Raw genomic sequence first — 25566 nt, 5'->3', positions numbered from 1 at the left:
AGGCATTCGGCCTCTCTGTTGGGAACCCAATGATGAAGCATGTCACCAACTAGGTTGGTGAGTGAGGGTTCTTTTTAATCACAAGAGTGATCTTTCACATTCTTTTTGATTTTGTACACTGTTTTTGGTCTGGGCCTCACTCTTCTGTTGTTTAAATAAGATTATTAATAGGGGGGCTTTGAGTGTATCTGTATCCCTCTCTCTCTTGTTGTTTGCATACCACTCTGAATCCAGCCACGTACCTACTCCTCCCTTCAGATAGTGACGAGGTGGATGTGCATGATTGCATTTTCTGTCTGGAGTAAGAGACGAAGGGAGGGGTTGACTTGACTGATGTTCCCTTATCTGAACCCCAAGGGGAACTATATGTTGATGGTTCCTGTTTTAAATTACCAGATGGTGCGACAACAGCGGCTTATGCAATTACCACCCTACGCACTGTAGTTGAGGCATCACGGGTTCTGAGGGACTGGCTGTGAACATCTACACTGACAGCCAGTATGCCTTTGGTGTGGCTCACAACTTTGGGTTGCTCTGGGCAGAGAAGGGATTTTAAACATCACGCGGTTTAAAGATACAGAATGGCCCCTTGAGCCATAGACTCATGTCGTCTCTGGCACCCCCTGCGAAATTGGCAGCGATAAAGTGTGGTGCACACAAGGCGATAACAGATAATGTTCGGAGAGGAAATGCCTTTGCAGATCTGACAGCCAAGGAGACAGCGCAGTCTAAGATGAAGAGAATGTTTGTGGCAGGACCAGCGAGGTGGGTGTCTGACAATGGAATGTTTGAGGACACACTAGACAGTGTCAAGGAGATTCAGAGTGAGGCCACAATGGAGGAGTTGGCAAAGTGGTAGGAGAGTATGCCAGTGTTAGATGTGGATGGATGATAAACGGATTTGTCTGGGAAGCGGCGATGGATGATGCCTGACACGTATGTCCTCCCTGTAGTTACCATGGCACATGGGCCCGCACACATTAGTGCGAAGGGGATCTGTAAGTTGCTGGACCCCATGTGGCGAAACGACAACATTCCCAAAGTGGCAACGCATTTAGTAAAATATTGTATGGTTTGTCTGATGCACAATCCTGGAAAAGGTACCCTCACTCCTGTTGGCAGTTTTGCACCGCCTTCCTTGCCTTTTGAGGTTCTCCAGACGGATTACATCGAAATGGAACGAGTCATCAACTTGAAATATGTGTTGGTGGTCAACTGTGCATTTAGCAAATGGGTTGAGGCTTACCCCACGAAGGAGAATACCGCCCTAGTGACGGCGAAGGTGCTCTTAAAAGAGTTCTTCCCGCGCTTCGGGATGCCCCGCTTGATCTGGAGTGATAACGGCAGTTACTTTAATGCCAAAGTCATCCAGTTGGTGTGCGATGCGCTACATATTAGACAGAAGTTCCATGCAGCAAACCACCCTCAGTCGGCCGGACTGATTGAGAAATACAATGGTATTTTCAAGCTGAAAATGACCAAATTCAAAGAGAGCACAGGATTACAATGGCCAGATGCTTTGCCCCTAAAATTAATATCCACCCGAGTTACGACCCACTCTAGGACAGGGTTGCCCCCAACGAGGTTGTGTTCGGACGCCCGGCAAATGTCTGGGGCGTCCCGCTGCCTCGAAGGTTCTCTGAAATAGAACAGCCCTTGTTGATTGATTATCTCTACAAACTGACTAAAAATATGTGCTCTATCCATCAACAGGTTGCGGAAGTCTTACAGCCCCATCCAGAGGGACCGAGTCACCAGATAAAGCCTGGAGGCAGGATCTTAGTGCGAAGTTTTACATGGCGAAGCAGCTTGGAACCACTCTGGAAGGGACCTCTGCAGGTCCTTTTGGCCACAAGAACAGTTGTCAAGGTCGACGGTCGGGGGAACTGGATCCACAGTTCACATGCCAAGCAAATTCACCTCCTGCTGCCCTATGACCAATGGGTTGCAGACGGGACAAGGGACTGTGAAGGAGAGTGGGTCCCTACATTCATTCCTTTCTCGGACGCCCGCCTCACCTTCGCACCCACGGGAGAAGAAAGTCAAGCTGTGCTGAGTGAGGCGGTGCCACTTGAAATAAAGGCCATCCAGGAGTCTCCTTTTGTTGGTCCACCGGTGATTGAGCCATGTCCCGTTGAGCCTCAATCCATTGTTCAATTTGTATCTGACCCCTTACCTCCTGACCCCCTTGAACATGATCCTCTGTTTCCCGACCCTGATATACCTGGAGCACTGAGGTACAATTTGCGCCCCCGCCATAAGACCAAGGCATCAGTAGGGACAGTCTAGTGGATAGGGACTGATTGCATTTGCTAAAGACTAGGGATGAACTGCATTGCTGAAGACTAGAAAGTGTGTACCCTGCCCGTGGTGCGTGAAATAGGTTAGGGAAAGAAGGAGACTAGTGCAGTTCCCTTTTTCTTTTTCCCCTGGGACAGCCAACGATCAGGGCGAACGAACTGTGCTTCCATGAAGAGGATCCCCGCCCTGCTACGTAGGATCAGGATGAACAGCTCCACCACCGGTGCTTAACAGCGCCAACGCCAGATGACCATTAGCTAGGTTTGGTTCCCTTGTGGCTATTCCAGCTTGGTTTCAAGTGTAAGACTTTCCGTTGAATAATAAAATGTATCCCTTTGGTCACCCTATCCATGATGAGGAGCAGCCCTTTGCGGCTTCACGTTCCACTCCAGATGAACCTGTTTGGTCCTCTTCGGTCTATTAAGAGTAAAATAGTGTTTGTGGTAATAATTTTGCTTTCCCTGATATTGGTACTTGGGGTGATGAGAAGAGAATATCTAGAAGAGAAATACCCTGTGCACACCTGGATGAGTACCACGCCTGCCCCCCATGAGCATATTTTTGTCACCTTAGCACCTCATAAAGAAGAGCACCGTCAGTCCTATAAGGATAATGTTTTTATCCAGACATTGCATCAAGCACATGCTGCCTATAACATGACAAAATGTTGGGGGTGCGGTTTGTTACCCTCTGTAATGCATCGAAGTGTGAATTTGCTACCTATGCCTTTGTCTTATGTCAATAGTTGTGAGGGGTGGTTCACCTTGCTTAGTATGATCCGCCCGTTCCCTCAAACTGACTCCTTAGAACAAAGAAGTACCAGTTCCCGCTCCTTGACAATGAATGTGCGTTTTCAACATAGGGTCCCAATTAGTGTTTCCCTGGAAGTGAGCAGTTTGACCGGGTATTCTTGAGTTCCTGTCTCAGGGTAGCAGATCGAGGAAGGAAAGGGAACAGGACAGAAGTGGAAAGGGAAAGGTTTTCGCAGTTCAATGTATCAGAATATTACCAATCCTTCCAAGCCCGCAATGTCACCGAAGATAAGCCCATACCCCTGGCAGTGGTAGATGTAATAGCTCCTTTTTGTGTCCAAGGGGCAGGAGATATAGAGGTGGGGGAGAGTAGATGCAACACCACTTCTATATTGAGGACACCCAGAAGTGCGCCCTTGATCCTGCCGCCTTATGTTTATTTTGTCTGTGGAGCCCGTGGCTATGTGTGGCTCCCTGAGGGATGGTCTGGGCGGTGTTACCTTTCCTACCTCCTTCTCCTAGTATATCTAGCCCCACCCTACTACCACAAAGATCATTGCCTACAGCGTAGAGGTGTCCTAGCCCCCCGAGGTAAGAGAATGATCAACACAGATGACATAGACCAGACTGACACGACCCTGCAACAGTTTACTGATGCGATTAAAGGTATTCTGCCCTTCTGGGGCTCTATGGCCAACAGGGCGACTCACCAGGGTGGTAGTGGGGGTCATCAATATAACGGCAGGAATATTGACAAATATTACAGTAGAGGTCCAGGCCATGAGACTTGTTGCCCTTCAGAACCGGATGGTTCTAGACGTTATCTTAGCTGATCGGGGTGGGACCTGTTGTGTCATTGGTAGTAGCTGTTGTGTCTACATTCCTGATCATACCCCCACTGTGTACTCCGCCATAAAGAAACTGCATAGGATAGCTTCAGAGATACATCAGGAGAACGGTACTTGGTCCCTTATAGGGTGGTTCTTGTTTGCTGCATGGGGAAGGAAGATTCTCATATTCCTGATAGCTATCGCAGGTATTATCCTGAAATGTTGCTTGTGTATCCATTGTCTCTCAGCTTGCTGTACCTGTTGCGTTTCAATGCTGAAGTCGCGTCCCCGGACGCAGAGACTTGATTCAAACACTAAGGTTATGGTAATGCAGGGTATCCAGGACCTGATGAATATAGACAAGGGCATTTTTGAGTATTAATTTAGTACGCTGACCCCTATGGTGCCAACAATAGTAAATAACATTACTTGATTTATAAATGATGCATATTGGAGTTTCCGTTCTAACATTTTAGAATTGTAAAGACCCTGCCTGATGGCACTAATAAAATTTTTGCATGCAATGCTAAAAGGAGGGTCTGTTAGATGTGAAATTTAATTGCTGTGTTGCTTAGGCCTGAAATGCTTTACCCTTGCACATATAAATCGTGTAATTTCTTATGTTAGCATTGATGGCGCCATTTTCATTCGTGCCATTATCTGTCAGAACTGAAGATCGAGCTTTCTGTCTCATGGTGCTTGCCTCAGCAGAGCCGCTGTTCCTGTCCCCTCCCTTTCTGCGTGCAAACTCAAGGCTGAAATCCTGCTACCCTAGTCAAATGTGTTATCTGTTTTGCATACCTTTACTATTGGATATGTTTGTTCCCACATCTTAGAATGGTAGGCCCCGGCTGAGTGGCCTTGGAGTCAAGATAGCCAGTACCCGACACTGTAACATGACTCATCCTTGTGTGCCTCCTTTGTTCATCGTGGCATGAACTGGAATTTTCCAGCCTGGTGTAAGTTTAGGATAATTGTTAGCCCTGAGTTTCGGGGAGTCAGTGTCTCGGCTGTCCTCCCAGGAGACAGGTCAGATTGGGCTCCGTTGCAACGATATTACTGATAAATGTATGTTTTGTATTCTCCTCTGACAGACTCTTCATTTTGGGAAGGCATAGTGGTGGTTTCGAGTGACCCGTTTTTCGGGTCATTTCCTTCATTCTGGATTTTGATATAATGTGCTGCAGCATGTGGGATGTCTTTCATAAGGGGCTCTTTGGTGTACACTTATACACAGCAGTGTAGGAGACAAGCTTGGGCATTCCTCTGCCACTGGGGTGTACAGAGCTCAATGCTGTGGGATGCCAGCCCATGCATAGCTGAACACTAGACCAGCATAACATCATCACCAGTGCCATTCTGATGTCCTCCGCTGCCCACATCTTTCATTGCATGGGAAAAGTGACAGTGAGCAGGGTGAGGCACTGAATGTACTGAAACCTGAGTGCAGGAGGTATATCCAGACAGGTTTAAATAAGGGATTAAGAGACCCTGTTTGATTTGCATCATAATATATTTTAATAAAAGTATCAATTTTATCTATTATCATGACTTTAGCTTGATCTTTAAAAATAACATATTTTTGAACTCCAAACCAAAGAGCAGAGACTCTTTGTGCACCCCAACAGCACTGAATCAAAATACACTCAAAGTCCCATGACAGCAATGTGGAGGTTGTGGGCCATCATTTCCAGAAGGGAGTGCTCAAGATATGAACAGCCTCAGCTGACAGACCTCACATGTTTATCCAGCCAGCAAATCAAGGCATTTAGCTGTCCCAAAGCTCCTTGAAAGTCAACACAGCACCATCAGCACCCCGTGTATTAGTAACTGCATTCTTTCACAATACTGAGGCACAATAACATTTTTAGTCATAGGATTATTATTTAGATAATAAAAAGAGCATCTCGACAATCTTTTATGTAGGCTCACATCAAATGGCACAGTGTGTCGAAGATAAACATCTGGAAAAAAACACAAGGACACTTTAGTTGAGGCATAGAGAGGTGCAGCAATGACCCACACCCAATGCACTTCATAGCACACTCGACCCCAGAGGACCCAAACACTGAGTGCTAGACTTGCGCAGGTCCAGTCACTCCACAAGCACCCATGCTAGGATCACAAGGGCCCATTCCTCCAATCACAGAGCCCTATTTATGACCACAGTTGCATCACGCAAGGAGGTACATGTGCGATGCAACTGAAAAATGAGATTTATACAGCCACGCAAGACCAACTTGTCTGGCCGGGAGTTGCTTCATAAATCTTGAGTAAAGCAAAGCAGTGCTAATCACTGCATTGCCTTACTCTGCACTAGGGAGGTGTTCCAAGGGCATTACGTGGGTGTTCCCACACAACTCCTATGGTTTTTGATGCATTCCGAGATGTACCAGAACTGGTAAACCTGAGAATGCGCCAAAAAGATACGTCTTCGCAGGAGAGGAAAAATGAGGAGAAATATCTTTATTCCTCCTCACTACTTCCTCTTTCTATGTGTGCTGTATTCTTCAGCACACATAGATACAGGTATAAGCCTCTCTGGATTGTTTTTGTGCAGGATGGTGCCAATTCCTACACAAAAACAATCCTGCATGCAACATAGGCACCCTTGTACCATGGTGCAAGAGTGCCAGGGTGACTGCATTGGCTCTAGGCAACCAAAAAACAGAAACACAGTGCAGCGCAGCGCAGCGCAGTAAGGTGACTTACTGCGCTGCGTGAAAATGTCATAAATATGCCCAAAATTGTCCACTTCAGGATCAAGCAGACCCATGCGCTTTCCAACCAGGAGTCACAGTGGGCCCCTGAGAGCCCAAACGTTCCATTCCTAGGTAGCACTCTAGGTTCATGGTGGCCAAACATTCAATATGAAGAAGGCACAATCACTCATACCCAGAAATCATTATGCTCATAGGAAACCCACACGCTCCACACCCAGGAGCATATTAATAACATGAAGTATTAAACAATCCAACCCAACCAAGCCCATGAGAGACCAGTCACTCACATTAAGGGCCTAAGTGCATCACAGCTCTAAGCATAAGGTCAGGGTCTAGCACTCAATACCTAAGAGAAACCCCTATATTCAGGAAGTTCCACTCAGTCCAAATGCAGAGAGCATACTATATGCTGATGAGGCACTGAGCAATCCTTAATCCTTAGAGAAACTAGGCTCCAGAGAGTGTAAGCCCTTCATACCCATGAGGGGCCAGATGTACAACAGTTTTTAGCATGCGCAAACGGGTCCATTTGCGCACGCTAAAAACCATGGGCCCATGCGCAAACAGTATTTTACGACTCGCAAATAAATTGCGACTCGCAAAATACTGCTTTGCAACTCGGTATTTGGAAGGGGCGTTCCCTTCCAAATAGTAACTCCATAGTCATGAACGAATGTTTTGCAACCGCAATTGCGGTCGCAAAACACTCGCAAACTACCTCCTACTTCAGGTAGGTAATGCAGTCGTAAATGGGAAGGGTTCCCCAGGTAACCCCTACCCCTTTGCTAATACATGCAAAATATTTTTTTAAGGGCAGGCAGTGGTCCCAGGGACCATTACCTGCCCTTCAAAAATGAAACGAAAACGTTTCATTTTAATGTTTTTAAATACATCCCGTTTTCCTTTAAGGAAATCGGGCTGCATTTAAAAAAAAAAGCAGCTTTATTTAAAAGCAGTCCCAGACATGGTGGTCTACTGAGCCCAGCAGGCCACCATCCCTGGGAGGGCCAGCCATTCCAAATGGGGTCGCAAAACGCAAGTGGCTCATGAATATTGATGAGCCTCGCATTTTGCGACCCCATTGGGAATCGCAAACAGTGTCCAAGACACTGTTGTACATGCCACATAGCGAGTCGCAAATTGCGAGTCGCAAAAGCAACACAATTTGCTAGTCGCTATTTGGCAGGTCGTACATCTGGCCCGAGGAGTAGGAACTCTCAACGCAATATGTGCAGGAGAATATTAAGGGAAATGTAACAGATACCAGAGGATGGTAAGCATTCATGTGCTGCCAAAATCGCTGCTCAGAGCCCAGGAACTACTTTACAAATGGGCACTGTATATTAAAGTTGTCCCCAGTACAACTTTCCTAGTGGTCCGATGGATCCAGGAACTCTTCATCCTAGGTGTACAGGAGGCATTTAGGGTATAGCGATATATACCTGGTTAGCAGATGAGGTGGACAGGACGAAAGGCTCTGTCATGCGTATGGTCATCATAGAAGGGGTCGGTGGCTTTAAATGTGCTGTGAAGAGAAACATCAAACATGTCAGAGGTGACACACACAGACGTATTAAGGCATGGGCAAAATGGGCAATTGCCGAGGGCCTCAACCTTCCAAGGAGCCATCTTAGGAAAGCAAACGTTTGCTCTAAATCACTTCTGTGTATTTTTGTATCTTAGCCTTTAGCATATAATTCACTATTGTTAGGCAACATTGGCTTGAATTAGCAAAAATGGGTAACAAAATGCCAAGTTGTTCCAAACAGGGGCCCCTAAAATATTTCTTGTCTGGGTTCCACAAAATCCTTAAAATGGCACTGGTGACACAGAGAAACTGGTAAACACAAAATCAAACACAATGTACAATCAGATACAGCTTCCAACACTACACTTCAATGAAAGTAGCAAAGCTGAAATTAAATGGAAGGCTGCCTTCAAAATGCAAAACCTTGCAGGATTGATGATAGACATGAACATGTTTCACTTTGAGGTGTGGAAGTATACCAGTGGCACAGGGAAGTTTAGTAAACTCTAGGACACCACGCCAAAATACCTGAATGTGTACCCCAGGTTGGAGAACCAGAGAGGATATACATGTTGTAGGGTCAAACCTATAAACCATTTAAGAAGTGACCTAAAGATGTGTGCATTCCAGAGGCGATTAAGCCAAGAGAGCCTAGAAGTTCACTAAAGGGTCACAAGGTGTTTGTACACACTGGATTCCGTGCAGTGGCAACCAGTTGCTATGCCTCAATATTGTCCAGGTTAGAGCAAAAGAAGGAGGCCCCATGAGTGATAACACTATCAGCACACGTGTGATGATGTAGCACTGGCTCAAGACTTGCTAAGGTGAGAGAAAGAGGCCCCATAACAGAGAAGAAGGGTCGATGCTCATTGAGTTTACCCACGAGGCGTAGCCACTACTCATTTGTAGTTAGGTCTGCAGATAGGTACTTCAAGCAGGCAGGCTCTTGAGGTTAAGGTCCCGAAAAACATGCGTGTCCCTAGTTAGCCCCAGCTGAATTGATCTGAGCAGTATGTAGCTCCATGTTCAGAGACTAATCTTTAGGTCCATACAGGCCATGAGGGTGTTGCTTTTCAAAGTACTGACTGATCTAGTCCAGTGCATGTTCAGTTCAGTTAATAGGAGTACAACTCATAGTCAGCGAGGGGCTTTGTAGTCATTTTTAGGTAACCTCCTGCTCAGGAGAGAGAGAGAACTTCTGCAAACTCTTTCCTAGGAAAACCTCGAGAAACTGTTTGAACGGAAAGGAATGTATGTTCCAGCGCAAAGTCAGATATCTGCAAAATAACTCCTTATGTTAGGAGTTGTGGAAGGGGGTCATGTACTCTGTCCCATTCATGCAGCATGACAGTCTCTTAATCATACATCCTTCGAGCTGGTAGTCTTCCAGGTAGGGGGAACTTTTATTCCACTCTTGTGTGAGGGTAGTGCCTGTCCCTTCACTCCTCCCCTCACAGATATGAACTAAAATTGAGCAGGGGCGGCTCCTCCCCTAAGGCAGACGAATGTCGCCCCACCGCTCTCAGCGCATGAAAAATAAAATGATAATAAAATCGTTATTATCATTTTTCTTATTCAGAGCTACGGGGATGGGTTAGGGCGGGGCAGGGCTGAGGTCACACAAGGAGGCGTGGTGGGCACACTCTAAGTGCGCATGATGTTTTGTCCATCCGTTTTGGGCAGGTCAAACAGTCATGCGCACTTTGCATGCTCCCCACCAGGTTGTAATGCACAGCCTGGTGGGGAACATGCACAGGCTCCCACTGCCTGTCTGAAAGCCGAACCAGGGCATTTTGTTATTTATATTTTGTCTCACCCCCCGCCGCCCAAGTTCCCTGCCAGCCACCACTGAAATTGAGGTAGGGTCTTGTCTGAATATTGTTTAAACATGAACCCTTAATGTGAATTTGAGAAAGCTTATTAATGAACTATAAATGCATATGGAATCATAATATAGTATCTAACGCAGTAGGCCTTAAACATGCATGACAAATACATGTGCCTGCATTTCTTTCTTTTAAGAATAGAATGGTGAATTATTTGAAACTGCCTGGATTGTTTGTCTGTTGTATCTTTACACGGCTAACAGATGTAACATTACAAGAACGAAGTTTGCAGCGTGTTTTGGTAGAAGTGTGAATGTTCTCATATTGTTACATTTTATATAGTGGTTCCTGTCCAGTCTGAAGTACGTGCAAGAAAATGTTGTGGAAAGAAATGAATTAATGAAATATATTTCAAAGTTATTTTTCTACTGGTGGAAAGTTAAGTGAACGTGACGCATGCCCACAAAGAAAATCATAGTTTAGTGTATTTGTATTTTAGAAAGATACAAGTGTCTGCGCAGAAAGCAATGGAAAAGTTCATATTGCTGTTAGAATGTTATGTATTTAATGCGTCACAAATATTTTAAGTTCTGTGTACATGAATACACAGCACAAAATATTCAAAACCATAAAAGAAGGCTCAAGCTGATTGGCAAGCAGGCTCTCTCACACACACACTTTAGTATACTTTGGTCTTGTCATGTGGAGCACTCTGTTGATCAGTCTAATGATTTGACCATGGTTTATTTATTTGGCTTGCATACATGTTTCTTTAGCTAATTTATGTGGTGTGAGTATACTATTTTACTCATTATTGGTAATAATTTTGCTAATTACACTGCTACTGTGGTATTAATTATATTTACTAGATAAATCTAAAACTTTGAAAAGACCAAATGAGTGCCTCTGGTGGAATTCTTTGTGACAGAATTTAGTCTAATCTGCCTCTCACTTATCTTGCGTATCGACCCTTCTTAATAGAACAGAAGCGTCAACAAAATTACATAACTTATTAACTTCTCAGTCTGCTTCTTTATTGTCATCTGCATTTCAATTAAGTTATTTACACATAGAACCCTACCATCTTCCCTCTTTCTCCCTGCGGCCAGGCCCTGCAGCCAACCCCCACATGCAGTCAACTCCACGTCGTGCATGGCCAAGGCTGCAGTGACTTGCCTGCGGCCAGGCCCTGCAACCAACCCCACATGCAGCTAAGCCATGCAGCCCCCCTCCATGGGCTGATTTCGGCCCTGGGCACCCCGTCCCCCAAGGCTCGGCATATTTGATGGGGGAGGGGGGAACGGATCACCCTCACTGGGCGATTCTGGCCCTGGGGACCCCATCCTCAGTAACCTGGTGTCTTTTTTTTAGGGGAGGGGGTACGTGGCCCCCTCCTCGTGCTGGTTTTGGCCCCGGGTACCCATCCCCCAGAGCCCATCAATGTAATTTATGGGGCAGGGGGGCATGCAGCCCACTTCCTCTGGGCCGATTTTGGCAACCAGGACCCCATCTCCTGGGGTCCAGTCAAATAGTAACTGGCGAGGGGTGCATGCAGACCCCTCCGTGGGCTGATTTTGGCACAGGGGCCCCCGTCTTTTTGGCCTATGCCCCTTTTTATTGGGGAGAGGGCACGCCAGGGAACCCCATCCCCCGGGCCTTAGCCATTAATTAAAAGGGGAGGGGGGCATACAGCTTCCCTCCCCAGGCTGATATCGGCCCTGGGGACCTCCAACCCTGGGGCCCGGCCAATAGGTACAGAAGAGGGAGGGCTGCACATCCCCCCTCCCCGTGCCAAATTTGGTCCCAGGGTACCTATCCCCAGGGCCCAGCCAACTAAGGGTCCCTTCCCTCGTACCCACCCAGGTAACCACCATCTGTTTGTTGGGGGCCACCGTGGGGAGTCCCAAGGCCTCTGCGGCCCCAGCCGGCCCCCGCATCCAGCAGGACAACTCATTGCTCCTGCCTGCAAGGAGCAGCTACAAAAATGCTGCTCCCTACCGCCAGGAGCAATGTTCAGATCTGTTTGTGATGCAGGCAGGGAAACCAAGTCTGAAGTCCCCTCCCAGCTGGCGACATCCTTTTTAAAGCTCCCGCCAGCAGGGAGGGGACTTTGTGTTTGCTCTCGCTTGCCGGGAGCTTTGAAATTGCTCCAGCCAAGCGAGAGCAAACACAGGTTTAAAAAAAACGCTATGTACCGGGGGTGCATCCATCAGGACATAGCAGGAGCCAGCCGTGGGGGATGGAGTCCCCAGGGCCATTAATGGGCCCCCCTCCCTTTTCAAATTGCAGCTAGGCCCCAGGGGGTGGGGATTCAAGGGCCAAAATCAACCTAGGGACGGAGCAGTGTGACCCTCTTCTCCAATAGTAACGTGGCCAGGCGGGATCCTGCGCTTGTTTTTTTTGATTCACTGATCCTCCTCAAAATTCACAGTAAAATAAAAATAAAAAATGTTTCTGGCCCCAGGCGGTGTCCTTGGGGGACCCCACCACCAGGCCTAGGGGGTCAGAGTATTCCTACCCTTCCCCCTTCTGTTTAGGTTTTGCCTGCACAAATCTATTGTATTTCATATAAATCTTAAAAGGGGCATTGCTCGCGCCTCCTTGCTTTCCACACTTTTCACTGTTTCCTGTGCTTGCCAATTACTTTCTCTCCGCTTCTATTGGCTCTAACATACTGTTTCCTGTTGTTCCTCGCATTCCTCTCTTATCAGTTTACTTGTGACCAAGTACTGTTTCCATCTGCTTTTGTGGATCGATTATTTTAGATTTTGCATGCGCGTCTCTAGTTCTATTTTTTGTTTACCATTATTTCAAGAATAGTGCACTATATCGGCCACTTCTGTGTCTACTATAATCAAGATGACGACTTTTGTAAACCCTGCTAGTTGTAATGCAAAGAAAGGAGAACTTTAGGAGTTTTTTCTCGTGGTTAGCCTCTCCATACCTTACACCAGATACCACTTCGGCAATTAGGAAGTAATTATGCACAGCGCTTGTTCTATTATTTGCTTCCCATTATTTAAATAGTATCACACTATTTTGGCCACTGTGTTTTTCGTTTCACATTATTTAAAGAATATCTCACTATATCGGCCACTTCTATGTCTACTATCGTTAAGACAACCACTTTTATAAACCATCCTAGTCATTATGCAACGAAAGGGGAACTTTAGGATCTTTTTCTTGTGGTTACCTCACATCAGATACCACTTCGGTAATTCAGAAGTAATTATGTAGGTTGGGAGGCTGAGGGCACACGAATGACAAGAAAGTTATCAAACAGCAGATAATTAAGGGTTTGTTTACAAGCACCTTGTACCGCCGGTACTTCACTTTCTCCCATGTTAAAAATTATGCACCAGCGGTGCAAGGGGCTTGTAAATACGCCCCTTAGTCTCTTCCCAATGTGTTTGACCTCCTACATGGTCATGTTGTATCTGTGAGAGTTGTCTGTACTTGGAAATTGTGCGCTTGCTGCGTGGGGTGAAACAGCGCATATATACAATGGTGCACATGCATCAAGCAAACCAAAAGCGATTCCTTAATAGCGAGAAATAAGGAATCGTTATTAAGGAATCGCTTTTGGGCATGCATCAACAGATTCGGTAATTATTAGCGATTCCTTAAAAATCGCTATTTTTACCGAATATACAATAGCGGGGCATGCAAACTCCGAATAGCTAATAGCGAGTTCGGTAATTCCGAATTAGCAAATAGCGAATTCGGTATTAGCGAAATCGCAAATGACCGCGTCGCACCGGGAACGTGCAGATGACATCACCGACCAGGAAATACAGCAGCCCCACCCTCATTGCATCGACAGAGGAGCAAACAGGAGCACTGACTGCAGACTGCCTGTGCAGATTGAAGCCACACAGACTGTTCCATCTGCTAAAATACACCATCCATGGAGAAGAAAGCCCCATCCAGCGCTGAGGCTGCGCGCAAGCGCAAGCGCAAGTTCTCCGACAGGGAGCTGGAGCACCTAATTGAGGGAGTCTCGAGCAAGCACGATCGCCTCTTCGGCAAGCTGTCCCTCAAGGTGCCTGAGGCGGAGAAGCGCCGCATATGGCTGCGCATCCGCGAGAGGGTGAATGCAGTAGGTGTGATGCCCCGCAGCATCGACGACCTAAAAAAAAGGTGGTACGACCTGCGGAAGCGTGCGAAGGAGAGGATAGCAGAGAGGCTCCGGGACGCAAGCAGAACGGGAGGCGGCCCTTCCACGGTCCAGGCTAACACTGCCCTGGAGGAGCTGGTGGAAGGAACAATTGAGCAGGAAGCCGTCGTGGGAGTGACCCAGATGGACACGTCCAGCGCAGCCACAAGTGCCCAAGGTAAGATGCATGCCTGTTGCCATACCCAGCATAGCGTAAATCCCATTCCAGGCCCCCAGCAGGATCTGAGTGTGCATGCAGCTTTGCAACACACAGCTTTACTCCTAACACTAGTGCATCATGGGAGTTGTAGTCTACTCAGGCAAGTGTGCATGTAAAGGGGTAAATGCAATAACCATTCACCAGATCAGTAGAAGCTGGGTATAGACAGTATATTTAGTGGATCACAGAGGGACATGTATGTGTACAACACTACGTAGGTCTAACTATCCCACTAACCATGCACTGTTTCACACACAGATGCATCACCTGGGGATTCAGATGACAGCGGCCAGCTGATAATCTCCGAAACACCGGTTGAATCAGACCTTGAGACAGCGCAGGATGCCCTCACATCACCTACACCTGCCACCCCACCAGCACCACCAGCACCAGCAACACCAGCACCAGCAACACCAGCACCACCAGCACCAGCCACACCAGCTGCTGCCACGACAGCCACCAAAGCGCCGCGGCGCAGGTCCCAGGTTGCGCCCTTGCCGGTGATGGAAACACCCACCACACAAACGGGACACGGTCAGCGCGCCATCACACCACCTGATGCAGCACCTGTCCGCGCCAGGCTAACACAGCGGCGCAGGTCTCGCCAACGTTCGGTCTCCTCAGGCAACCTGGATCTCCAACACACTCCTGGCATTGAGGAGAGGATGCTGTCTGTACAGCGCGTGCAGAGCCGCCACATGGCAACCATCAGCACCAACATCATGCACCTTGTTCGTGAAATGCGAGCCATGACTGCCGCAGTAACAGCCATGGGCACGGCGGTCAGGGACATGAGCACTGTGGTGGCAGTGCTCACCTCAGGGAAGATATACAGGAGCTCACCAGTGCCATGAGGGAGGGCCATGAGTGCCAGAAGAGGAGGCACCGACAGCAATTGTTGCGTTCTGCTGCCGCTACTAAGGCTATCACGCGCCACAGCAACAGTACCGCAGTGTTGGCACGCCGCACTGTGTCCTTGCAGGTCGACCTTGGGCACTTCTGCGGGGATGTGGCAAAGGCACTGGGGCAGTTGACCACTGCTGTGGAACACTTCCAGAGCAGCACATGCAGTGCTGCAGCTTTGGGGGGGGGATGACGCTAGTGAGGCTGCCTCCAGTGTCAGCAGCGTGTCACTGGCAGAGGCCAGCACCAGGCGCCGCAGTTCGCGGGCATCCACGGGGACAGGCCGTGGTGAGGCATTGGAGACACCTGAGCGGACGCTTGGGGTACGTGGCAAGCGCCACTAGACAGTTGAACATGCATACAGGACCATGGTGGGGCAACCATGGACATCTACTTACTGAGTATGCACAGGCGTGAGTTTAAGGCACATTTGATTTTAATTTATGCAATTGGAGCATGATTTACATAGCTAGTTTTGTTGCACAAACCTCAGTGCTACTGTGCATTAAACAGTTGCACCCCAAACAAACTTGTAATGTTTCATTCTCACATGTTTCAAAAATGATTTTGCATGATGTATGTCCGCCTCCTATGGCCCTCTGCTGTGTTAGGGACGTGTGCCTGTCGTTGTTGGGCGGGTGGTTGGTCATCCCGGTGGTCGTCATTCCTGTCCACCTCTATGGGTATCCCCCTTCTGGTCGCAATGTTGTACAGCATTGCACATACAGCAATTATCCGGCAGCATGTTTCAGGTTTGTAAAGCAAGGCGCCGCCAGTCTTATGTAGGATTCTGAAGCGACTCTTCAGAATCCCAAATGTCCTCTCTATGACATTCCTAGCGCTGATGTGTGCAGCATTGTAGCGATGTTCCTGTGGGGTGGCTGGATTGATGTATGGGGTGAGTATGTATTCACGCAGGGCGTAAGCACTGTCACCTAGAAGATAGAAGCATAGACTTAGCATTGGTGATGTACATACATGTGTGGTGTTGGTGTGGGGAAGCGTAATTTTTACGTACCTAGCAGGAGTCCCTCTCCAAATTCTCAGTTGATTAGTCGCCTGTGCATTCCACTGTGGCGGAAGATGTAGGAGTCGTGTGTGCTCCCCGGGAATTGTGCCACTAGGTCTGTTATGATGTTATTGGCATCGCACACAACCTGCACGTTGATTGAGTGGTATGACTTGCGGTTCCGGAATATGTACTCATTTGCTGCGGGTGGACATATGGGGATATGCGTACAGTCGATGCATCCAATTACATGTGGGAATTGTGCCACCTGGTAGAATGCCTGTTTGGTGCGGTCCAACTGCTGTGGGGTTGTGGGGAAGCTGATGTGGGTGTGCAGCATTGTCAGCATGGCATCTAGGAATTTCTTGAAGAAGCGTGACAGTGCGCTTTGCGATATGCCTCCGGCCACCGCAATTACCCCCTGGAAACTCCCTGAGGCCAGTAGGTGCAGGCTGCATAGGACCTGAACGTGCGCAGGGATTGCATTGGTCCGGTGTGTCTGGTGCTGCAGTAATGGTTCCAGGTCTGCAATCAGGCGCATGATCATTGCACGATTGAGGCGATACTTCTCGTACACCTCGTCCTCATTCTGCCCGAGCAAGGTTATGCGCAGTCTGAAAACTCGCTCCTGGACCCTTCTCCTGCGCTGTCCTGCTGCATTGATACGCATCCTCCTTGCAAGCACGTAGAGGGCAGCCATTTTGTGGGAGCCAACAGGGTCTCCTGGGCCACATTTAAGGGTTTTGTGATTGCCTCAATCATTTGCACATGTTGAATTTTTTTTAACTTTACCTCCAGGTTTTGATTCCCCTTATTTAGCTCTGGCAAAATAGCGATTTTTGGGATTTTCGTTATTAGCGACTGTTGTTGCATTGGGGTGCGAATCGTTATTTGCTATTGGCACTTTCCGGGAGCTAATAGTGATTTCGGTATCTGCTAATTCTGTATTTAGCGATTCGGTAATTTTGCATTTTGGTTATTAGCGATTCGGTATTTTGGCGGATTTATTTTTTGCGATTCGTTATTTGCTCACGTTTTGGGTTCATGCATTTGAAGTAGGTATTTTTTAATCGCTAACGGGTGATTTTTGCGATTCGGTATTTTACCGACTGGATTTTGGCTTGATGCATGAGGCTGAATGTGCTTACTCTGATCTCCATCCTCGTGGGCGATCTCACTTTGACCCAAAGGTGGCATGCTGTCTGTTCATACTCACACACCCTCCACACATGAGTCACAAACCTTCGATTAACATGGACATGGTCTGTCTGTACCATCCACACACTGTGCTCATTTAGCTTATGTGAGGGGGTGATGTCTGTGCCACTTACATCACTCATACATGCACCCTCTTTGTATAGTGCTCATACTGGTGTGTTCTAACCTGTGGTTGCCCTCTGTACCTAGCCCAAACAAAATCTCAGTGCACAGCAGATCAACTAACCTTTTCAGCCTGAATGTACCGCAGACATGGAAGTTGTCCCTGGGTTTTCACTGTAGTTTTCCCCTCACCCCTAAATGCACATCCTCTGTGTATGTCCCTTAGGTTGATCGGTCATGGTTCTTGCCTGCAGGGGATGGCTTGCCCTTGCTCCCAGGGCATGTGTTTGCTGCTGGGGATAGCTTCTCTATGCTTCCAATGCTTGTGCTCACCTTCAAGGGATGTCCTGTCTGCTCTTCCTATCCATCAGCCCTACTGCAACAGATTGTCTAGTTGTGCCATCTGCAGTGGATGGTTAGTCTGTTTTTAAACCTGTCATTGTGTTTAATCTGAAAGGACTTGCAACCTGCTTATCTTGCTTGATGCTCTCCTGTATTATTACCTGCTCTGTTTGTGCTGCTTGTGCAAGGTGGCTTGCCCTTTCTGCAGGTAGTCTGTCTGAGTCATGCATTTATGTTTGCACAGTTCTTCCCCAAACCAAGAGATTTCTGCTTGTGTCTCATTCTTCGAAAAACACACATTGGTTTACCACAGCCTGGCAGTGCTACACAAGCAGAGTGCTTGCGTACACTGGCCTCCTTCCTAAGGAGGTTGTCTATTTGTTTGAGGTCAGGAATATTTTTAAAAGCTGCTACCACTGCACTCTTGTTAAGGAAAGCATAACAGGGTGCAAGTGTGCTTGCTTTACGATCTCCTTCAATGCTCACTCCCCCTTTTCTGGTCTGCTTATTTATCGCCCCCCGGACCTGCTTTGGAGTTCAAATCAGCCCTCATGGAGGCAGTTAGCTCCCTGGCTCTGACTGCGCCTAACTTCAACCTTGTGGGTGATCTTAATCTGCACTTTGACTCCCCTAACAACAACAAAGTCAGCTGCCTCATTTCAGATTTGGATGCCTGTCAGTTAAACCAGTGGGTAGTGGGCCCCACCCACTCCGCAGGGCACTTACTGGATCCTGTCTTCTCCAATATCCCCTTTCTCCAGGTTATGACACCCAGCCCTGTGTGTTGGTCTGACCACTTCTTAGTCACCATCCTACTCTCTGAGCCTAATTCGCGTCCCTACCCCAAAGCCACTCTCAGACGGTGCTGGCACAAACTTAAAATTAAAGACCTGCTCTCCACCCTGGCCTCTTCTTCCCCCACCTTAGACGCTGATCCTGAGCAAGCGTATAAATCATTCTGTGATTGGATATCACAGACTTTGGACATCCTGATTCCTGCCAAATGGACCAAGGGTCGCTGTTCAAACTCTAATCCCTGGTATAATGACTCTCTGGCAGCCCTTCGCAGCACTTGCAAGAAGCTAGAACGAGTCTGGAGAAGGGCATATGACACTCAAGCCAAAAAGATATATCAAGATGCGATCAAACACTACCACAAAGCCATTCACCGAACCCGTTCTGCCTATCTCACCAATGAGATTAAGACCAGCAACAACCCGGCTAAAAGCATCTTTAAAATCCTTAATGATCTTAAAACCAGGAAGGACCCCTCCACCCCATGGATTACGTCTGAGCAGCAATGCAACGACCTGGCCACCTTCTTTGTCCGAAAAGTCGAAGCCATTTACAAATCCTTTTCTACTTGCCCTCTGGACCCCATGGTCCCAGCATATCCTCCACTAACCAATCCTCTGGTAGCTATCCCCCCTATCTCTCAGGATGAGTTCCTATCTCTTAGCAAAAAAATCAAATCAGGCTCTCCCATAGATCCCATGAGACCGACCCAATTCAGGAATTCACTACCAGCTCTTATGGCACCCCTACGTCAGATTATCAATGCCTCCTTCTCCACGTCTGTGGTATCCCATACATGGAAACAAGCTATGGTGGTCCCCCTACTAAAAAAACCTACACTCGATCCCACCAAACCTGGAAATTTTCGCCCCATATCCCTCCTGCCCTGGGTCGCTAAAATCGCAGAGGCCCATGCCAATTCTGTACTCTCAGGATACTTGAACAACACTGGTGTCTTAGACTGCTCCCAGAACGGCTTCCGTTCCGGCCACACTACCGAGACCGCACTTCTGGCAGTAAGTGAACATCTACGTACCATCCTGGATGAGGGTCAAACTGCGGCACTTATATTGCTCGATCTCAGTGCCGCGTTTGACACAGTATCTCATCAGATCCTCCTGCGCCGGCTTGAGGAGGTGGGGGTTATGGGCCTGGCCTTAGAATGGTTTCATTCCTTTCTTTCTGACAGATCGTTTCAGGTGTCGCCCCCCCCTTCCTCTCACACGCCCATGCCATCCAGCAGGCGGTTCCCCAGGGGTCGGCGTTAAGCCCAGTGTTGTTCAACCTCTACGTCCAACCTCTGGCAGCGGTGGCTAGAGATCATGGCTTGACCATGGTCTCACACGCCGACGATACGCAGCTAGTCGTAGCCCTCTCCGATGAGCGCTCTCAGGGAGCTATGCAATTTCGGAACGGCCTTGCAGGAGTCGCGCGCTGGATGACCACTAACTGCCTCCAACTTAATGCGAGTAAATCAGAAGTGTTACTAGTAGGGAGGAACAAGGAGCTCTGGAAAAAATAGCTGGTGGCCTGAGTCCCTGGGCCCTGCACCTATCCCTAAATCAGCAGTAAAGAACCTTGGGATATGGTTTGATTCCACCATTGGGCTCCGGGAACATACCAAAAAGACCGCTGGCACGTGCTTTGGTCTCCTGCGGGGCTTGAGGCCCATGCTGGGCTTCTTTGACCCACCCCACCCGACAGTTGATTGTCCAGGCAACCATTCTGTCTAGATTAGACTACGCCAACTCCCTTATGTTAGGCACCAACAAGGCCGAGGTTGCCCGCCTCTTGCGAGTTCAGAACGCTGCGGCCCGTGTCCTACTAAGGCTCCCCAGAACCTGCTCAGCCTCAGGAGCCCTGCGTCTCCTACACTGGTTACCCTTCCCTCAACAGATCCAATTCAAAGTACTCTGCCTAGCTTTCAAAATTCTAAAACTGTCCTCTCCTGAAATCCTTTCTAATCTTCTAGCCCTATATGTGCCCACTCGCCAGCTTCGCTCTGCTTAGCAATTCCTTGCATCCATCCCCCGGGTGAAGCGTCTTAGAGCAGGGGGCCGGTCATTCAGACTACTTGCTGCTAAACTTTGGAACTCCCTCCCTGTCCAAATCCGGCGGCTTGACTGCCTTCTTTCTTTCCGGAAGGCTATTAAAACTCACCTTTTCCCTACGGTCTAGCCCTAGCCCTAGCTTCCACTGTTAATGGCTGCAAACGCCGGGACGCCTCTTCACTGAAAAAAAATGATATCCAGTGTTCTTCCTCATACTTGTGGTGGCCTGTGCCTGCTCCTAGTTCATGGTGCTTGTGCTGTTTTAAATACTACTCTGAGTGATGTTATTTATTTGGCCCCAGTTTTGGTGCCCTGCGGTTCTTCTTCGTATCTCTGGTGGTTTGCCCCTGATCCAAGTGCATAATGTTGTCATTCTATGGCTACACCATTCTGGTATTGCGAATTCATGAAGATGGGCTCAATTCCTTTTGCATTAAAGTGAATAGACCCACAAGTTTACAATTTCATATTTGGGACTTAAGAGAGTAATCTCATTCACACAAAAAATATGAAATACGAGATCCAGGTGTGTTTCTAAATGGTGTGCTTATGCTCGTACCTAAATTGTGCCACATGAGTTTTACATAATTGTTTATGAGTTTTTAACTGTTTCTAAATTACATAATGCTTGGTTTAAGAGTTGGATGGTATCCATTTACTATAAAAGGTCAGCCCGTATCATATTACTTGATAGTTATTATAAATTCTGACTTGATGAAGAATTTACCAAAGTGAGTTTACATAGACTGCACTTTGGTTGATAGTATGAAAAATCTACCTGGAGTCCAAGCAAGTTTTATAAAAGTACGTCTTATACATAATTGGGTTGCAACTTAGCAGCTTTGCCGCACTTGGTCAACCAAAATCAAAATATTAAGAGGGGTGCACTGCGGAAAACTTTCTAGAATGCCTTTGGAAGTCTCACTCACAGTTGCAGCATACAGTAGTTAAATATCCCCCTCCTGACTTTTAAAATAAATTCATATACTTCACTCTGATACTTGGTTGGGGGATAACTTAGATGGGGATGAAACCCCATGACTTCTAATTAAGTTACTTGAAGCAGTGTTATGCCCTGACCCTGCCTCATGTTCAGTGTCTTCACATATGACCTACCAGTGTCCATTAATTTGTTAGAGGCTCTCTTCACTATGATTCTGAGAAATGTAATATAGCTATTATTATTTGCAGACTATAATATTTTCTTTCTGATACCCAGTGGCACATAAATAAACTGCTCCTATGCAAAATCGGGTTCCTTAGTAATTGGCACTGTAAAAACTTACCTTGTGATATTTATTTTATTCACAAGGAAATTAAATTGAATTGGTTAATCAGAGGTGACAAATGTGATCTTTTAACTACTCAGGATACTTTATCTTACTTTCACTAACTTAGTTTATTAATTTTAAGGAAGTTGCCAATAATGCTCTCTGATGAGTGCACCTCCATGTGGTGACAAGAAATAGAGAGCCTTTTCCTTCTGACGTTTAAAGTTAGCATATGGGCACACAGTTATTCTGCAAATAATTCTAGTTGGTATTGGGGTGTTAAAGTCAGCTCATAACTTCAGTGTCAACTGGCTCTCTGCTTTACCCCTGTGCTGGGATACTTCCACTTCTCCTATTTAAGGATGACTTATGTTGGTTTATTTTATTGTATTAAGGATATCATCATGTATGCAAGAAAATTAATGAAAGATGAAGACATTATTGGCCTGATTTAAAGATTGGCAGACAGATTACTCCGTCACAACATGACAGACATCCGGTCTGCCTTTTTACAAGTGCTTTAGGGTATAATGCACTTGTAATAAGGTGGATGGGATGTCTGTCACACTGTGATGGAGTAAACCTGCCTGCCAAAGTCTAGATCAGGCCCTAAGTTGTAACCAAGTGCCAAGAAGGATTGTTTTGTAAGGAATGCTTGACCGGCTCAGTGCAGGAGATGGCCTATTTTACCATGCATCCCCATCACAATCTTGAGCCATTGTATTTGTGCTGTAGTCACTACTTGTGCTGTAGTCACTACTTTGTTTGCTCTCTACAATAATTCCAATACATACATTCATACACAGCTCCCACACCTCTCAACATCTTATTAATCCCGTAGGCAAAATCTACTGCATTTACCAATGCTTGTTTTTCTCTCCATTTGTTTGGGACCCAAGATGGCTGCCCCCACTTCTTGGCTGAAGTGGTGACAGTCAATCAGATATCATGAGATCTGTCGGATCCGCTGAGTATCCACGGACCTTCCACGTCCCTAGATATACATCAATATTGTTTCTTTAATAACGCCAAATCTACTGAATGTATTTACTCCACAATATATAAATGGTTCTTTCTGGCCCAAGATCTGTCTTTCTGCCAAATTTGGTGTATTTCCGTCCAGCGGGTCAGGCTGTAGAAGTCACTGAAATTCTTATCGGAAATTGCATGGAGAAAAAGCATTTTGGGACCCCCCTTTTTTCTTGGCTCCAGATTACCGTATAACCCCGAAACCACACAGCAGCTGACGTGAGTGGCAAACTAGGTTTGAAAAGTTTGTAAAGATTTGTCAAACTGCGCCAACGTTATTAGCAAAATAAAATACAATTTTCCTATGTAAACTAGGTCCTAACTATAACTACCTACTAGCAACCTCCAGTAGGTAATGTAATATATATATATATTCACTTAAAAAACCATAGGTTTCACACATGTTATAGTTAGCTGGACATTTCACTCATAAAAAAACCAATGAAATTCCCCCGTTATAGTTAGTGCAGGCAACTATAACTCACGCGACCGCAATCCTCTGCTGATGACGTCAGATATTACATCACTGTATTTTGACACTTATTTACCCATGTCTTCTTCCATTAATCTTTAGCTATACATATATTACAAATAGAGGATTGCGGTCGCGTGAGTTATAGTTGCCTGCACTAACTATAATGGGGGAATTTCATTGGTTTTTTACGAGTGAAATGTCCAGCTAACTATAACATGTGTGAAACCTATGGTTTTTTAAGTGAATTTGCAAGGTTTTTTAAATGCTAATTCGTAACTATAACGTGTGTGAAACCTATGGTTTTTTCAGTGAATTTGTACGGTTTTTTTAAATGCTAAGTTATGTATTTATTAATTTATTTATTTTTTAAATTTTTTTTTTCGTCCTTGGGGGTCCTTCTGTGACCCCCGGACCAAGGATAGGGGGTCAGGAACTGTCCACTCTGCCCCCTTTTCAAGTTCTCCACCTTTTTTTTTCACACCCCTCAGACTGCGAGAGACAAAATGGCGGCCGACACTTCCTGGTTTCGACCGATTCGAATGTTTACCGACATCTAACAACCAATCAGAATTACGCTCGCGCACGGCAGGGTGCGCGCACGGTGCGCGCGTATAGATATTGATATGCTTTTAAATGCTATTTTCACAGGAAATACTGAACAGATTTACACCAGACCTGCAAAAGGCACTTCCTTGACCTTATGGCTACCTCTCTGCCAAATTTCACGTAATTCTGTTCAGCCGTTCGGGCTGTAGCTGCGACTAAAGGTCCTATGGAAAAATGCATGGGGAAAATGCGTTTTGGGACCCCCCCTTTTTCTCAGCCCCCGCTTGACGAATCACCCCGAGACTTTCAGGATAGGAGCTGAACGGAGCGCCCCATTAGTTTTGAAAATTTCGCGAGGATTCGTCAACCGGCGCCAAAGTTATTCAAAATAGAATTTTGAGATTTCCTATGGAAACTAGGTTGTAACTATAACTATCTACTGGCGACCGCCAGTAGATAATATATATATACATATATATGAAATCCAAAGGCATGTGATTCTAGGGACGCACAGCCTCTCGGGTTGAGGCCTGTCAGGGTGCATCAGCCACCTAAATATTCCAAACGAAAACACGCACTAATTTAGTGCTGTACAAACAGGCCCACCAGACGTGCTTCAGTGAAAGTGCTTTATTCAGGGCAATATTGCTGGCATGACGCGTTTCGACCCTGCGAGCCTTCAAATTCTCCATTTCGGCACTGTCTTTCTTCTGCACGTTTCTCACAATCATCAGTACCACAAGGTCCATGATGCTTTGCTCTTGCTTGCTTTTCAATTCCTAACCCTTCGCTGTTATGTGTTAAGTTAACTGTTCCAATATGCCTCTTTTATACCTTTAAAGAATATGCAAAGCTGTGCAATTTTAAAGGATGGACCTGCGTAAGAAACAGTGGAAACATTCACTGTCTTCATGCAATAGACTTGCCAAAAACTTCGTAGCAATTGATTCACTGCTACTTTAAACATCGTAATGCATGGACATCCTGGTCCTTCCTCACTGTTTGGAGCTACGTTTTAAAAAGATCAAACAAGTCTGCCATTAATGCTTGCATATGATTAAGTTCATAGGAGTCGAAACACGTTATGCTATCAATCTTGACGTGAATAAAGAACTTTCACTGAAGCACGTCTGGTGGGCCTGTTTGCACAGCACTAAATTATTTCGTGTTTTCGTTTGAAACATATACATATACATATTCACTGAAAAAACGTTATAGTAAGGTGAATATGTCAGTGACAACATTAACATTTTGAACTGAAAAAACCCACAGAAATTCACCAGTTATAGTTAGCAAAGCTAACTATAATTTGTTACCCCGCCATGCACTGCTTATTGGCCTCACATATTACATCACTTATGACATGTTCTATGACATCATTTATGACATCACAGATTCAATTTCCTTTAGCCGTGCGTTGCAGGGGGCTGGCCACAGGGCCTGGTGCAGTCCCCAGCAGGCAGCCAACCCCACGCTGCGCAGCATAAAG

At 46.6% G+C, this 25566-nt stretch overlaps 1 protein-coding gene across 1 annotated transcript in view; it reads right to left on the bottom strand.

Annotated features, from left to right (window-relative positions):
- Positions 1-5380: 5380 nt before the first annotated feature.
- SAXO4 (stabilizer of axonemal microtubules 4) overlaps positions 5381-25566 on the bottom strand; it is a 149195-nt gene continuing 129009 nt past the window's right edge. The window contains exons 13-14 of the mRNA XM_085646850.1: positions 8049-8131; positions 5381-5847 (exon numbers count right to left, since the gene is read on the bottom strand). Of these exons, the coding sequence (XP_085502976.1) occupies positions 8053-8131 (79 nt within the window). The 3' untranslated portion in view covers positions 5381-5847; positions 8049-8052. The remainder of the gene's footprint in view (positions 5848-8048; positions 8132-25566) is intronic.

The sequence above is a fragment of the Triturus cristatus genome, chromosome 3_2 (assembly GCF_964204655.1).
Source record: "Triturus cristatus chromosome 3_2, aTriCri1.1, whole genome shotgun sequence".
Taxonomy (NCBI): Eukaryota; Metazoa; Chordata; class Amphibia; order Caudata; family Salamandridae; genus Triturus; species Triturus cristatus.
The sequence above is the reverse complement of the archived record's forward strand: the minus strand, read 5'-3'. Positions and strand labels throughout refer to the sequence as shown.